The sequence below is a fragment of the Squalius cephalus genome, assembly GCF_949319135.1.
Source record: "Squalius cephalus genome assembly, chromosome: 13".
NCBI lineage: Eukaryota > Metazoa > Chordata > Actinopteri > Cypriniformes > Leuciscidae > Squalius > Squalius cephalus.
The window spans coordinates 23,060,988-23,077,635 of NC_137134.1; the positions used below are offsets into that span (position 1 = coordinate 23,060,988).

A 16,648-nucleotide genomic window follows, 5' to 3' on the forward strand; every position below is an offset into this window, starting at 1 on the left:
TAGGTGGTTGCTATGATGTTGCTAGAGTGATTTTTATCTTGTTGCTATACAATTGAGAGTGTTCTTAAGGCATCGTCATGTTGTTGCTTTTCTGTTGTGGATCGTTACTAGGGGGTTGCTAGGTTGTTCTGACAGGTTTTTAAAGTGTTGCTATATGGTTGACAATGTTTCTAGGTGGCTACTAGAGGTCTCTGGGTGATTTTTGTCCTGTTGCTATACAATTGAGAGTGTTCTTTTTAAGACATCATCATGATGTTGCTTTTCCATTGTGGATTGTTACTAGGGGGTTGCTAGGCTGTTCTGAAAGGTTTTTACAGTGTTAGATGTGGTTTGATTGTATTTGTAGTTGGTTGCTGTGAGGTTGCTAGAGTGATTTTTATCTTGTTACTATACAATTGAGAGTGTTCTTTTTAAGACGTCGTTGTGATGTTGCTTTTCCATTGTGGATTGTTACTAGGGGGTTGCTAGGTTGTTCTGACAGGATCTTAAAGTGTTACTATATGTTTGACAATGTTTCTAGGTGGCTGCTAGGGGTTTCTAAATGTGTAATTGAGAGTGTTCTTTTTAAGACGTCATAATGTTGTTTCTTTGCCGTTATGGATTATGGATTGTAGGATTAGGATTTGGTTGAGGGTTAGTTGCATGTAATTATACATAATTTACTGTTATTACTATGGTAAGTACATGTAACATATGTAACAAGGACACTGTAAAATAAAGTGTTACCGTGATTTTTGTCCTGTTGCTATACAATGGAGAGTTTTCTTCTTAAAACGTTGTTGTGTTGTGGCTTTGGTGTTATGGATTGTTACTAGGGGTTGCTAGGTTGTTCTGACATGTTTTTAAAGTGTTGTTATATGGTTGACACAATGTTTCTAGGTGGCTGCTAGGGGTTTCTGAGTGATTTTTGTCTTGTTGCTATACAAATAGGATGGTGTTCTGAGGTTTTTTTATTTATTTTATTTATTTTTTTACATGTCATCATGTCATGATATGGGTAGTTGCTAGGGGGATGCTATTGTTCTGATAAGTATTGTACAAAATATCTTCTGTCTAAACACTTGAAAATAGGTGCATTCACCAGTTTATATTGGCGAATGGGCTCTTTTCATTCTTAGACCACAGCTGTAACTTTTAATGTTGTGTTTTGGTGATGTGGTGCATCTTGAATATGCAGGGAAGTGGACTGAGGAAATTATTGCTACAGCTGTTCTGTAACATTTGCCGATACAGATGTCTTTGCTCTCCCTGTCTCTCTTTGTCCAGCAGTGCAGCTTTATTAGATGCATAAATAACAACAGCTGATAGCAGAGGGAGTGGGATACTGAGGGTGGCCTTTGGTGGGTCAGTCACAGCACCACCCGCTGGTGGATTATCAAGTTCTTTCAAGAATGATGCAGATGCCGGGTGGGTCTGCTAATTCAAAATACGACTGAACAAACCAAACTCACAAACTCTGCACTGCACAAACTCTCATTTATAAAAAATGTAATTTAAACAGGCTCTTTTGCATTATATCTAAAAAGTTTTAGAACTTTTTACATTGCAATTATCACATTGCTTACATTGTTACAAGCTTTAAATTAATTACTTGGAAGTGGCAAGAAGGTTTTATGTTGTCTAATGAAAATATGCGTGGTGCTTGTCAGTGCAAAAGTTATTTTGGGTGGTTGCTATGTTCTGGCTGTTTGCTTGAGTCAACCCAACCTCAATCTCTGTTACTCTGGCCCATTTTATGGTCTGGTAACCATGATTTTCCTGGATCAGCATATTTTGTTAATCCCAGAACAACATTTCTGCCCGAAAATGCAGTCCTATTAACTATATCCCTACACTAAAACCTAACCTTATAACCTATAATTAAAACCTATAACTTATCTTTAAAATCAGAGGGAAATGATAGATGAATAACACTTATGTAGAAGCACCAAACCCTGATTATAAGCCTAAACATGATATAAACTGTAAACTTGTCCCTCAAATCTGATTGGTTGATTGGAATGTTGTTCCAGTATCAACAAAGATGTTGATCACTTAGTGAAATTACGTTCACCTTTATGGTCCAGCATGGTAAAATTGTGAATCCAGTTCCTTAAAGGGATGGAGTAAAATCGGAGTAAAATCAACCTAGGGCACCATGAGCCAAACACCCCCCAGAAGCTTTTTTTCCCTTGGTCGAACATTATTAAAGTTAGAGCTTATTTAGAGATATCAGTCGGATGGCTTAGTGCAGGCGCTAATGGATCCAAGGATGTATCTCATAAATTACCCCACTAATAATGCCCAGAATGGTACCAAACTTCTACAGTAGTACAAATAGGTTCTGTACTCATAAAACAAGGCATTGGAAAGTTTGTACTTACATCAGGAGTTTATTTAAATAACACTTACCTGACGGCTCATGCTACTGCTAACCCGGACGTCGAGTTCACTTCAGTGATTTGGGAAAAGCACGTAAAAGTCCTGGCAGAAATCGATGCATAAGAATGTACTTACAAACTTTCCAATGCCTCGTTTTATGAGTACAGAACCTATTTGTACTCCTGTAGAAGTTTGGTACCATTCTGGGCATTATTAGTGGGGTAATTTACGAGATACATCCTTGGATCCATTAGCGCCTGCACTAAGCCATCCGGCTGATATCTCTAAATAAGCTCTAACTTTAATAATGTTCGACCAAGGGAAAAAAAAGCTTCTGGCTCGAGGTCATGGTGCAAAGGACCCTAGGTTGATTTTACTCCGAACCATCCCTTTAAGAAAGTAATAACAAATATATCCTTAACAAGCTGCACGATTTTTAGTTATTATTCATGTTTGTATAGTGGGTATAAATAAATGGGAAATGCATTTAGAGTAATGCAGTACAGGTTTACAGCAGAAAAAAAACAAAAACACAAATTGCATGCCAGTGTGTCTAGTTTACAGTCTTTATTTGATCTGTAGTGAGTTGCTGTCTGTGCCATCATTTCCTCTGGTCAGCCATCTGCAGTGCAACATTGGCATTTTCTCTGGCGTTCTTTAACAGCACAGACACTTTCGCTTCAGTCTAAAAATCAACAAACCACAAAAATGTTCATGATCACCAGGAACAATAGCAATTGGCTTTCTGACATTTACGGGTTCCTCAAAACAAGTTTCGTATCACATAGTGTGTGGGTTATTAAATGCGGGGAAAACCTTGACCTAAATATTTTTTGAATGTTTCCAGATACTCACAGCAGCCCTGAATGAAGCATCCGTGATGTCCTTCAGGTTTATAATGACGTTGTAATATGCTCCATACACTGCCGTTTCCAAAGCTTTAGCCGCTACCTGCACATGACAGGAATCACGCATTGAAATAAATACTGATGTCAGCTTTTTTAACCTTGAAAGTCATGCCATTTTTGTTAAGTCAAGATTTGTACTGTTAGTGTAAAGTGCTTTGCTTGGAAGGATTTTTTTATTTTGTGTCTTTTACTTAGTAATTCACCTGAATGTCTGATTTACATGCCATGTTTCCGTATTTCACCATCTCTTTGAGAACAGGCCACAGTGTGTTTATTCTTTCAGCCAGGGACAGAGGGACGACCACCGCCGCCTTCAGACCCTCCTGCATGGCTTCCTCCCTCCTGTACAATCCATGAACAAGATTCAGTATTCATTACTCATTTGAAATAATTGTAGCAACATTAAGGGTCTGATCCATTTGAAAGGTTGTTGTAGCTACTGTGCCATGTTTACATGTGTTTTTTTGCCAATGCTGTTGTAATTTGCATTCTGTAACTACATTTCCGCAAAGGAAGAAGTTTGGTAGATAAACGCAGGTTGAATGGTTGTGTAATATTAGTTTTATCAGTCAGGCTCTCCTCTGCAAATATAATTGTCAAGTCTTTCTTGTTTCTTTTTGTGATTCGTGACATGTTTTTACATCAACCAAACAATTAAACTGGTTTATCAGGATACAGAATGTTCCTTAATTGTCCAATGACATGTTTGGTCTCTAGTTTGATGGATGAGAAGCTCTGTTTTGCTTGATTAAACGTCACAAAGGCGATAAACCGCACCGTTTGATCTCATCTGCTGTGCCTTTGGGTAATTTCAGGGCAGCCTGTAACAAAATAAATAATTATACCCTGTTATTGTCATCTAGATTCTACTGTATATATTTTACAGCAGTTTCAATGGTCTGATGTTACTATTAACTGTACTTACTGTATTTAAAATGGCAAATTCATTCATACATTTAATATTCTTTTTAAAGTCATTGAATGTTGTCTGTGTTTGGTTATGTACCATGTAGCTGTTGAAGGCCGTTGAATCAGCGTCCACTTTTAACAATAAGTCGTTCATGGCTTCATGAAATGGAGGGATAAGTTTCCTCATCTCCGCATCCAAAGATTCAAACTGCCTCTTACCATATGTCATCTGACCGACCATGCATCCCAGAGCTGCACCCTTACAATGAGATACATGCATTCATTAGTGCTGTCAAATCGACGAATCACGATTAATCACACCTAGCATAAAAGTTTGTGTTTATTTCTTATTTGTGTGAATATATCTTATTTTATTTACATATATTATATATATATATATATATATATACATATATACATATAATACATAATACATATTTACAGTCATAAATATGTAATACATTTATAAAATTGCTTATTATAAATAATTATTAGAATTATTTTACATACTTTATATATATATTATAAAATATGTATTTTATAATGTATATATGTATCTAATAAATATTTGATATTCTAAAAATATTATATATAAATAATAAATAACATTTATTATTACATTTAAATAAAAAATAATAATAATAATAAAAAAAAAATATATATATATATATAAAATGATGATTACCATAGCAGCGATTGCAGCAGAAACTGACCCTCCACCAGGAGCCGCTGTTCTGGCCCCAACGCTGTGGACAAACTTCTGCAGAGACAGAGACGCAAGCCGCCCATCGCCCTGATTGTCCTGTACCATATACCTAAACTCAGCGTGAACCAATTAGATACAGTGCTTCTGTTAGTCATCGGCATGGCAAATCATTGTTATTCCACTAAACATACTTTTGCGACTTACTCAATGATTCTCTCCTTTGGAACAAATGACCCCAAAGAGTCGAGTCCTAGTTTGCTGATAACCTGAGGGAGGAAAATAATGAGATTGATTTGCAACCGTGTTGAACGTTTGACCGTGTTGATTTTAACCCACCAGTCGGATTTTGTGCTCCTCTTCCACAACGAACAGCTTTTCTCTCTGGATGTAGAAGTCTGCACAGTCCAGCATGGCCTTCAGAGGAATCAGACCCACTATCTGAGACCCCACCACTGGCAGGTTCAAATCCTATACAGGTAAAATTAATATAAATCTAATTCTGATTCATGCAATTTCAAATTATTCTGATTCTGTTCCCATTTGAGATTTGAATGACTGAAAGCGATTCACCTTGGCATCTCTACAGATCTCCTCATACACCACGTGCATGGGCGTCAACTCAAAGTCCAAGATGTTAGTGGACACCTGAGCCAGGTTGGCCTCTTCCAGGTACCATCCCATTCCCTGAACCTTTTTGAGAAGCCCGGGCTGCAAGCAGAAGCATTCACAAACAAGAAGGAAGAAGAACATAATAAAAACCTCAAGGAAGTCATAGATATAATTAAGTCAGATTCTCAAGTTCTAGATTTGACGCACACTGAAAACCGAGACCAATACAGTGACGTCAGACAAAGACATACTTGATCTTTGCTCCGGCCCTGTTCTCTAATATCCAGTGCGATTCTGTGAGCCTGTTCCTTTGTGCTCAGAAGGTTCACGTTGTAGGCGACGAGAAACTTTCGGGCGCCGGTGACCGTGGCGCCCCAAGAGGGGACGAAGGTGGCAGGGCCATATTCAGGGGTCCATTCGCTCTTTTTCAACTGCATTGGGGACAAAGCACAAAAGGGCAAGAAAATAAGGTAAATTTATTTTATCTTAAGGTGTATACTTGGCATGTAAAACAGTGCCTTTTCTCAGAAATTAAGCCACAGGTATGAGGTCACATAATTGAGGTCGAAAGGTCAAAGTATACTTCAGTTTTCAGTCACAAACTGGTGTGAAGTCATCTTGAACAAAATAAGCCCAATCGAAGTTTGTTTTGGGAGTTTTCTCCTGCTGGTTAACACCTTCAAACTACCATTGGTCAGTGGCGGTTACGTAATAGGTGGGTGTGGCTCTATGGCTCCGCCCACTTGGAGTGTACATTTTCTCTGGATCATTGCTTTTGCTTGCTATGATCGGATGCTTTCCTAACTGTTGGTTTCTCTCTGCTGTCATTTCTGTTGTGTTTTTTTTTTTATTGAGAGCAAAGTGCGAAGCACATATTTACATATTCATCTAAACGCCGCTCTCAGCGGAGTGGGCGGCGTCAGGATGTTCACAAACAGTATACCGCTGCTTGCTTATTTCTAATTTCTTTTTACCCCTAAGCGAAGAACGAAAAAGAACTTCGCCATGAGAATATCGGGGCCTTTAGAGGTAAAAAGAAGAGCCTCAGAGCCACACCTACCTATTATGTCATCGCCACGGACCAATGGTAGCTTGAAAATGTAACTGGAGCAAACATTTCCGGAAAGTTTGCTTTGGCAAACTGTTTCAAAACTCCCAAAACAAGCTCCAAATGAGCTTCATTTTAGCCTGATGTTGTTCAAAATTACAGCACCTCGTTCTTTGATTTCAGGGTAAAAGATTTATCTGTGCACATTATTTTTTAAATTCAGCTCTGCAATCTTTAATCAAAATAACTTCTCCCTCTTGCAGCGTCTTCTCTGGTGACATGTTTACTTGCACGAGGGCGGGGCAACCTGTCACTCACATGAGATCGACCAATAGCAAACCACAACAATCCAATGATCCAATGAATTCCCGTTGGACAAAATCAAGTCTCGCCCTACATTTTTTCTTGTTCGAGATGCTGCTTCACATGGATATATGTCACAGCAGGGAAGAAAAGACTATCGCAACTCCCGTTTCATCAATCTCAAAGAAGTGAGGTCACAGATATGACATCATATGAGATCTCAGAAATGAGAGGTCAGAGAATTGAGGTCTAGACGAGTTCTTACCTTCTCCGGTAATGCCTCGTATTCTCCTGCACGAACGGAGGGAAGTGACCTTCTGCTTTCTTTTCTAGCCGCCTCTCCGTAGAGATAGACTACAAGACAAAGATGTTGGAGAATGGAGGACGGGACTGGAGTGATTCTCAAATAGTTCAGGTAATAGACACCATGACCTTGGCTCATACAAACCCACCTGGCACATGCAGCATGTCTGACAATCTCTGGCCAAATTTATTGGCACACTGTACGCACTCCTCCATGGTGACGTTCTGCACCGGTATGAAGGGACACACGTCCATCGCACCCATCCGAGGGTGTTCACCTGTTCAAAAACATCATTTTTGCAAAATAAATTAATGTGATGTATGATGATATTACAGTATATCAGCTACTACCTCCACAGCTGTACCTGAGTGTTTGGTCATGTCTATGAGTTTAAACGCAACACGGGCAGCGTTCAGCGCCCCCTCGATTGCAGCCTCGGGTGGGCCCACAAAAGTGTACACCGTCCTGTTCGTCGAAGACCCTGGATCAACGTCCAGCAAGCTGCAGCCCTCCGTGGCAGAGATGGCATCGGCTATGGCATCAATGACCTGGATATTATATATATTGGCCAAAATATTGTCATGTAATGCTAATGTACACTAATGTATTACTGTCTAACAACAAAAAACAACAACATTTAAACATTATTCATTTTGTACTAAACAAAGAAATGGAACAAAAACACTTAATGTGTATTTGTCATATAAACAGTAATGACTCAACTCTTAGAGTTGCATTAAACTATAAGTGAATGATTCACTAAAAAGAACCAACTCATTGGAGTCATTAGTTCTACAGTATAATAGGGTTACAAAGGTCGCGATATTTGTTTTTGATTCACTAAAAAGAATTACTTCGTTATAATTCGTTCAAGAATCGATTGACCATGCTGCAAACTAAGAATAACCGATTCGTTAGAGTGATTTGTTTGAAAATCTGACAGCGGTTGCATGGTTTGATTCACTAAAAGAACCAGCGCATACGAGACACTGGTCGTGCTGTAAATTATAAAAAGAAACGACTCACTGATTTGTATCGGGGTATGTTTTTAATGCACTAAAACAACCAAATTAGAGTCGTTCGTTCGGGAGTCGGACTAGAACCGGCATATGAATCATTTCGTTCGGGAATCGGACTACAGGACTGACTGCATGTTTTTGATTGCGGCTTCGTTGAATAAACTCTGTCAGAGTATTTTAGTACAGTGTTCAGTCAACATCGACGGAAGAACCTGATAATTTGGTTATCAGTACCAAATGACCTTTTTAATTAATCCAGTCAGTCATGTCTTACCTCCTTGTTCCGCCCCTCTGAGAAATTGGGTACACATTCCACCAATTTAGCCATGACTGCAAGAAAACACTAACTTTCCTCTCACCCACTTGTCTACTGACTACCCTGGTTCCCCAAAGTGGAACATATAAAGCGTTGGCAAACATATCTTTTGAATAATTAACCTGTCCTGTGGACTGGATTTAGGTCATTTGGCAATGATTATTCTATCTTCACAGATAAGCAGTTTTGGGGAGGGTTTCCCATCTGTTCAGACTTTGGGAAAACCTCCCAAAAGGTCATTATACATTATCATTTTTTAAAACAGTTTCTGGCTACGGCTGGGTTCATGGTTGTTTAATGACATTTGGTCTTTCAGTGTAGCAATAGCAAAAAACATAGCCTTAGGCAGACAGTTTAATAAATTACTTTGGAAAAGCACCAAAACAGTTGCATCACATCCCCCCCCCCAAAAAAAAAAAACTAAACTAAAAACTAAACAAAAAACAGGCTGTGATGTCTGGTTAATGAATGATCCAGAAAGGGGTCAAAGAGATGGACGAGGACAACTCTACCCCTCCCCATGTTTTTGGATGGCACAAAAATACCCTCAAAGCAACACTGACATTGTGCAAGAATGAGAAGTGTAAAGTTCACAAAAAACAGAAAACTGTTGCTTATGGGATGCAAACAGAATAAGTGAAATTCAGCAATATCAATTTTCAGGATGCTTTTCAAGGCAGATTCAAATTATTATTATTATTATTGTCCTTATGCTTATTATATATTATTATTTTAATACTTATAATAATATATTGCAATAATAAGTTATAATGACTATAATTTATCATATTATTATTAATTCTATATAAAAAATAACAATACATTTTATTAACAGAGTCAGCATGGGGGCAGCAACGAACACTGGATTCGTCATTACCCGCCAACTACTCGCGCAGAAGAACAAACGCCAACCGGAAGAGAACCGTGCAAGAAGAAACACCAGCGGAAGGCGGTTGTTTTTTTTATTAGCTCATTTGCTAATGTAAACCCGGTCTATTTCTCGTTGTTTTAAAAACTACCGCTCAATTTTACTCTGGAGATCACAATAAAGTGGTAGGGAGGATGTTGGCTACAGGAGCGGTGAGTTTTTAACGGTTTCGGGCGTTTTACGCTTGTTTATGTCGGGGCCTGAGAGAGCTAACGGCTAAAGCTAATGCAGTCGGTTACTATGGTGATATATTAAAGCATATATGTTGCTTTATATTAGAGTATGCGTATATATCCTGCGCAGTGTGACTCTATATAGTTATTCGCGTGCGTATAGCGTAAGGAAGTGAGTCTAGAGAGTTTCTCCACATGTGTCCTGTGCTGTTTGTAAACATGTGTTGGCATTAGTTAGTTATGAATGTGGGATTAAGGATTAGATAAGGAATATTAAACATTTAAAGATATCAAATCTGTAATTCATATAATTTAATAGGCCTATAAGTTTATTGCATTATAATTATAAGGAACATAAAAGCATAAACAAGCAATAATAAGAAATAGAAATTGAGCAGAAAAGAGTATAAATACATTTCGAATAATAAAAATGGGAATGGGAATCAGCCTTGACTGCCTAATAAAAGCTGGTTCTGAATTGCTAATATACATCAGTTGCTTGGATTTCTCTTGTTTTAGTTTGAAGTAAGCTGTGTGATTTGTGTCTGTCCTGTAGACTGTAACCACGGCGGGTCTGGCGCAGGTGGACCGTGAGAAGATCTATCAGTGGATCAATGAGCTCTCCAGTCCTGAGACGCGCGAGAACGCCCTGCTGGAGCTCAGCAAGAAGAGGGAGTCCGTGACGGATCTGGCCCCGATGCTCTGGCACTCCTGCGGGACTATAGCGGCTCTCCTACAGGTGCCTGTCAATCACTTAATGCTGAGTTCAACAAGTCAAGTCATAGCGCTTTATACAATACTGGGCTGCGTTTCCCCAAAACCGCAGAACCATAGAGAACACTGGTGGCAGTGGATTTCACAATCAAGGCTCACAATGCTTTTGGGAAACGCAGCTCAGATTGTTTCAAAGCATCTTTACAGTGATAACAGGAAAATTCTGCATTTTGGTGGTGGTTCAGCGTTGATTCAGTTTCGTTGTAAAGATCATCAATTATTAAAATAGTTCATTTCTAAATCAGTTCTGCATAAAATTAAGTAATCGTCCAGATTAGCTGAGTTTTCGTACAGCAGCGTCAGTACAGTCAGATCAATAATATTGTTGAATATTAAAGGGGACATATCATGCTAAATCCACTTTTTTAGCCCTTAAATGCATTTTGTTGTATATTTGGAGTGTTTAGAAGTACAGAAAAGTTGAAATTATTCTCTTCAGGTGCTTCGTTGATATCTTTATATTCTGTTTTGGCCTTATTTTTCAACCTGTTCCGATTTTTCTGTTATCTATGACGTTTTGTGAACTATTACGTCACAGTATTTGCAGAGGAACTGCCAAATAAGGACATTGACTTCCAGCCCAACACTTCGAGCAATCCGCCATTTTTATTTCTCGCTGCAATTTTGTAGTCCAAGCTAAAAGTTGCAGAAGTTACGAGAGGGTAAGTTAAAATGTTCGGTTGTTGGATGTAGTAACCCACACGCTTCATTACACCGTCTAATGTAGACGAACTGCTGCGCTTGTGACAGGGCGCATGTTTAACTGAAAGAACGAGCAGAGAGAGAGAGACCCGGTCGCGCGCACGCACTCTCTCTCTCTCTCTCTCTCTCTCTTCGGAGTCTGGCGAAAATGTAAACAAGACACCGTCTCCAAACTAGACGCTGTCTTGCTCTCTCTCCCTTGCACATATTAATCAAAATAAATCGACACGGTGGTAAAAGGTCGGAAGACCAAAGTTTCATGTGTAAATACAGTAACACACCATTGAGATACATCCATATGAAGACGTTGTTCTGCAGGTTCGTCGTCTTCATTTTCATCTCGCTCCGGCTCCGACTCTGGCTCGAACATGTAAGGCTGGCTGGACAAGTCTTCCGTTGTTGACATTTTGTTAATAACGTGTGAATAAAAAGTTTCTGTGCCGCTAGATAATCGTATCTCTGCTATCAAACTACAAAAATGGCCGAACGGGGTGGAGTTGAACCTCTGCATCCTGGAGAGGGGGCAGGGTATGACGTGTCTCAATTGTATTTAAAGAGACCGCACCAAAACGAGTTGCTCTCAGACGCACATCAGAAAAGGGGTAGAAAAGGGGACTGTGGAGCTATAATAATGAGGAATTCAGACCCAAGCATTGCAGTTCCCCTTTATATAGACTACAAATGTATGATTTATATGTAAAAAGGAACAATTTAAAAGCATGATATGTCTCCTTTAAGTGTCCCCAACTAAGCAAGCCAGAGGCGACAGTGGCAAGCATGTGAGAACCGCCTATCAGATCTAGGCAGGTGGTGCTGGGGAAGGGGAGGGCAAGGAAAATTCCCATAGCGTGCTTCTCTTTTTTTATTTGTGCATCCTTGTTTCCTTCCCTTGCTTCCTTTCCTCACGTCTTGGCTCCAACTCCCTTAGGACGTGAGGGAAGGATACTCGCTTATGACTCCTCGGGGAGCTTCCTCACTCCTCATTCCTTTGTCTCCTTAATGTGCAATTAGAGAATTGAGATGCCATTCAAGATGCCTGAGTATGATCGGTTTCCGGGTCACAGGCTGGAGGACGTAGGAGCGAGGAAGCATACATTTTAGTATTGAGAAGCACCCTGAGTTGAGCCGGTTTGGGACGGAAATCAGTAGGTCACGTAGATGCAACAAACAGACCGATTGGCCAAAGCGGTCGGCTGTAAGAGAACCAATCAGCTGCTAAAATAGATAAAATATGAATGTGTGATTAATAATACACATTATTGATTAGTTATTCATTATAAAATATTAAGAATGACTAACTAATATTTAAAATATTGTTTAAATAAAATTACAACTGTGCAGGCCTAAAAAAACAGAACTAAAATTATTAAACTGAATATTTTTATATAAAATTGTGATTTGTAATATATAGAGATTTGTAACTACATTTTTATTGATTAAACAATTTTTTTAATTTACATATTTTTTTTATTGTGTTAAAAATGAATGATATTTGATGGTACAACAATTTTTCAAATATTTAGATATTAAATTTAAATTTCAGAAAAACATTTAAGGGAAAAAGTTCAAATAATATTTACATATAACAAATTAATGTGTCAATTTGCAGAAAAATTCTCAATTAAAATGTATAAAATATAGTATAAAAGTTCGCAAATGATGATACAAAAACAATTAAAGAAATACAAAATGAAAAAGGTGATTTGTAACTGCATTTTTATTGATGTTTATTTCGATTGATACATTTATAAATGACATTTCAGTAAAATCTTTAAAATATTTAGATATTAATTAAAATGTTAAAGGGGACATCAATAATATGAACATTTAATAATATTTATCTATAAGTAATTTGTCATTTTGCAGGGGGGGAATTGATGAATGAATGAAGTAATGGAAATTTTTGCAATTGATAAATTTAATTATTAAAGAAATACAAAAAAATTATTACTTTAAAATGTTCATATATAAAGTGACTTGTAACTGCATTTTTAGCGATTTGATTGATTTTTCAGGTTATAAATTTGGTTTATAAATATAATGGTTTGATTTTGACAGTAAAATAATTTGAAAGTAATCTTTCAGGTATTCAAATACTAATCCAAACATTAGAAAATGATATACGGATAAAATAAATAATAATAACAGTAAAGGTTAGATTTCATAATAAAGGTTCAAACAGTTTAAATTTGTTTTTAAAGAGATATAACCAGGTTATGGTGTCAATTTTTTCTCTTTTTTTTTTTACAGGAAATTGTGAACATCTACCCATCCATAAATCCCCCTACACTGACAGCACATCAGTCTAACCGAGTGTGTAACGCTTTAGCACTGCTGCAGTGTGTGGCCTCTCACGTAGAGACACGGTAACTCACTTCCTGTATACACCAGATATGACGCTGTCTTTAATCCTGTGCCACACTGACACTTTTTTTTCCTTTTGTTTGTTTTTCATCCTCAGCTCTGCTTTCCTGGCAGCTCACATCCCTCTGTTTCTGTATCCCTTCCTGCACACGGTCAGTAAAACTCGACCCTTCGAATACCTGCGACTCACAAGTCTGGGTGTTATCGGTAAGGAAACCGGCTAATGCAGGAAGAAATCCAACAACTGTTTTAGTAAATAAGAGTGCAATGACATGTGGTTGTTTTATAGGAGCGCTGGTGAAAACAGACGAGCAGGAGGTGATCAACTTCCTGCTGACCACAGAAATCATTCCTCTCTGTCTGCGCATCATGGAGTCCGGCAGTGAGCTTTCGAAAACGGTTCGGTTACAAAAACATCAACAAATTTCTTCTCACATATATATATTATTTTGGCCAATTTTGAAATTATATTGGGGTAAATCCAGGATTCAGAAAGATGAATGTATTTTGCAGGTGTTTAAACCACATAAGCGTTTGTTTCTCTCTCTCAGGTGGCCACGTTTATACTGCAGAAGATCCTCTTGGATGACACGGGTCTTGCATATATCTGCCAGACCTACGAACGCTTTTCGCATGTTGCCATGATTCTGGTGAGTTACTTATTTTTATTATTCAGAATTATTATTATGCTTGATTGGCATCTGTTACTTATGTCAATCAGACTGAAAGTTAAACATGTTGGACACTGTGGGCAGAATGTCTCTGATTCGCTGGCTATTTGCAGTTCTGGATTGTGATTGGCTCATTTAAATGCTGTTTACGCTTAAGGATTATGTGTGTTTTTTTTGTGCTTTTTGTCTTGCAGGGGAAGATGGTTCTTCAGTTGTCTAAGGAGCCTTCGGCTCGCCTACTGAAACATGTCGTGCGATGTTATTTACGACTCTCTGACAACTCCAGGTATTTTTTCTCTGATTTTCTAGTTCCTTGCTCATTTTTTTAGCCTGTAGGAGGTGCACAAACTTTGCAGTTGGGAAAAGTTGAAGATTTGGGAACCCATTTGTGCTGCTTAATAATTTGATGTTTGCAATTAATACAATGTGAAATATAAAAACATGGTTAAATACACTAATATTAGAATGATTTCTGGAGGATCATGTGACACTGAAGACTGGAGTAATGATGCTGATAATTCAGCTTTGCATCACAGGAAAAAATTATATATAAAAAAAAATCTAATTATTTTACATTGTAATAATATTTCACAATATTACAGTTTTTACTGTATTTTTTAATCAAATAAATGCAGCCTTGGAGAGCAGAAGAGACTTTCAAAAATATAAAAAAAATCTTACCAACCCTAAACTTTTGAACGATAGTGTAGATTAAAAAAAAATCATTTTGAATACATTACATTTTGAACCAAATTTAAACCAAATACATTTTGAACTAATAAAAAAAATGCATACAACAGATAAAATACAATTCAATTTATAATGTATATTTAGAAAATACGTTTTATATTCGTATACATATTTAAAAAAAATTCTAATTTAAAACATTTATTTGATTTAATTTATATTTAAATGTATTTAATTAAATTATATTTAAATAATTTTTATTAAAATGTGTGTATGTGTGTATATATATATATATATATATATATATATATATATAATTACACTGTAAAAAAGTTTCTGTGCTAAATTAAATACAATCAACTTGGATGTTTAAGTCATTTCAACTTAAATTACATTAAACTGACTTAAACGAGTTAAATCTTGTATAACTTATAAAAAGTTGAAGACTGCTTAAGTTAAAGCAATATGTTGTCATAACTTATTGATCATGTGATTTTTTTACAGTGTACTTGACTTTCTAAAACGCTGTATTTCCTCTTTCTCAGGGCGAGAGAAGCTCTGCGTCAGTGTCTGCCGGACCAGCTGAAGGACACCACGTTTGCTCAAGTGCTAAAGGACGACTCCACCACCAAACGCTGGCTCTCACAGCTCGTCAAAAACCTACAGGAAGGACAGGTCACGGACCCCCGCGGCATCCCTTTACCGCCTCAGTAACACACTCATCCAAAACCCTCTAGGACGGCCAGCACCTCACCCTCACACACACACACATCAGACTGTTCTTACATACAAGGGCACTTAATATTTTTTATGCCAAGATGATCAGAAACGGTGCTCAGCATTTACGGTTTGTTTTTCGAGATATTCAAATTGACTTTGGACTCTGCTGGACTGAGGAAGAGTCAGTCTCATACATTATTAGGTTGTTTTTTTCTTTCCTTTTTCCTCTATGCCTTTTTGACAGAATCGAGAGGAATTGAAAGACTGTATTGTCTGTATTTGTCATCACAAAAAAAGAAAACGTGTTTGTAATTTTGAATGCTGTTAAATAAAGTCTCATGTCATCGTAAATGTCAAGTGAAATTGCCAAACGCTGTGCTGCTTTTCCGGTCTTCAGGATGAATTAGGATATTTTGGCTAATAGTACATTTTCATTTAAGAACTTTTTGAAATTACTCGAATGAAACAGAGGATGAGCGTATAGAAATATAATTTGTTCAATAAGTTGTACTTTTGGAAAAGTCGTTTAGCCAAACACAACGTTATAAAACAGGTTAATTTAGGGTTAAATTAGACTTGACTTTTGGAGCAACAAGTTGAGCGGATATTGCATTTTACACTTATTTGATATACACAGTAATATACTATTATAATTTTAATAATGTTTCCCCCTGAGATCACTGGATGGCACTCGCTGAATTAATGACGTAATGGGACAAAAATTAAGTATGCTACAGTTTAATTTTTTTTTTTTTTCAGATAGCACGCAGTAAAGTGTTTGCGTTGCATCTTGATTACTTGGATCAAAAAAAAGATTACTTGCATCATTGGCTGCCACCTGTTGGCCATTAGTAGCATTGCAAAAACCTGCTCTGGAGCAGTAATAAAATAATGGCCATTCGTTTTCAAATAAAGATTTATTTTTTATGCTGTAAAACCGGCGGTTAACAATTTTTATTATAAAGGTAATGTTACCAGTTCAGTTTTATTCCATTTTTCACCGTGCAGAAATGCATATGAGCCATTTTCCATAAACAGTGAAATAAAATCCCATGCAGTTACAAGCGTCATATCAACCGAACAGTCAGTTGAGTTTAGTTGCTAATCACCTTTGTGTAATGAACGAACTGATACGCCGTTAAACCC

At 37.4% G+C, this 16,648-nt stretch overlaps 2 protein-coding genes across 2 annotated transcripts; one reads left to right on the plus strand and one right to left on the minus strand.

Annotated features, from left to right (window-relative positions):
* Positions 1 to 1,459: 1,459 nt before the first annotated feature.
* ftcd (formimidoyltransferase cyclodeaminase) lies at positions 1,460 to 8,564 on the minus strand. The gene is made up of 14 exons (XM_079889547.1): positions 8,442 to 8,564; positions 7,513 to 7,696; positions 7,297 to 7,425; positions 7,110 to 7,198; positions 5,745 to 5,924; positions 5,455 to 5,592; positions 5,221 to 5,352; positions 5,089 to 5,150; positions 4,864 to 4,993; positions 4,276 to 4,437; positions 4,047 to 4,090; positions 3,473 to 3,611; positions 3,217 to 3,312; positions 1,460 to 3,046 (listed from the first exon to the last, which is right to left on the minus strand). The coding sequence occupies exons 1-14, from the start codon at positions 8,493 to 8,495 to the stop codon at positions 2,963 to 2,965; spliced, it is 1,623 nt and encodes a 540-aa protein (XP_079745673.1). The 5' UTR covers positions 8,496 to 8,564; the 3' UTR covers positions 1,460 to 2,962.
* An 811-nt stretch (positions 8,565 to 9,375) lies between these two features.
* On the plus strand, positions 9,376 to 15,859 carry cnot9 (CCR4-NOT transcription complex subunit 9). The gene is made up of 8 exons (XM_079889606.1): positions 9,376 to 9,563; positions 10,141 to 10,323; positions 13,311 to 13,426; positions 13,522 to 13,631; positions 13,714 to 13,823; positions 13,976 to 14,074; positions 14,290 to 14,381; positions 15,328 to 15,859. The coding sequence occupies exons 1-8, from the start codon at positions 9,546 to 9,548 to the stop codon at positions 15,494 to 15,496; spliced, it is 897 nt and encodes a 298-aa protein (XP_079745732.1). The 5' UTR covers positions 9,376 to 9,545; the 3' UTR covers positions 15,497 to 15,859.
* Positions 15,860 to 16,648: the final 789 nt, after the last annotated feature.

Excerpts from the sequence above, each read along its gene's own strand:
- cnot9 (XM_079889606.1), top strand. Across the intron at positions 10,324-13,310 it reads CTATAGCGGCTCTCCTACAG|GAAATTGTGAACATCTACCC; the intron begins GTGCCTGTCAAT and ends TTTTTTTTACAG. Across the intron at positions 14,382-15,327 it reads CGACTCTCTGACAACTCCAG|GGCGAGAGAAGCTCTGCGTC; the intron begins GTATTTTTTCTC and ends CCTCTTTCTCAG.
- ftcd (XM_079889547.1), bottom strand. The coding sequence starts at position 8,495 with ATGGCTAAATTGGTGGAATGTGTACCCAATTTCTCAGAGGGGCGGAAC. Across the intron at positions 7,697-8,441 it reads CAGAGGGGCGGAACAAGGAG|GTCATTGATGCCATAGCCGA; the intron begins GTAAGACATGAC and ends TATAATATCCAG. Across the intron at positions 5,925-7,109 it reads ACGAGGCATTACCGGAGAAG|TTGAAAAAGAGCGAATGGAC; the intron begins GTAAGAACTCGT and ends TCCCCAATGCAG.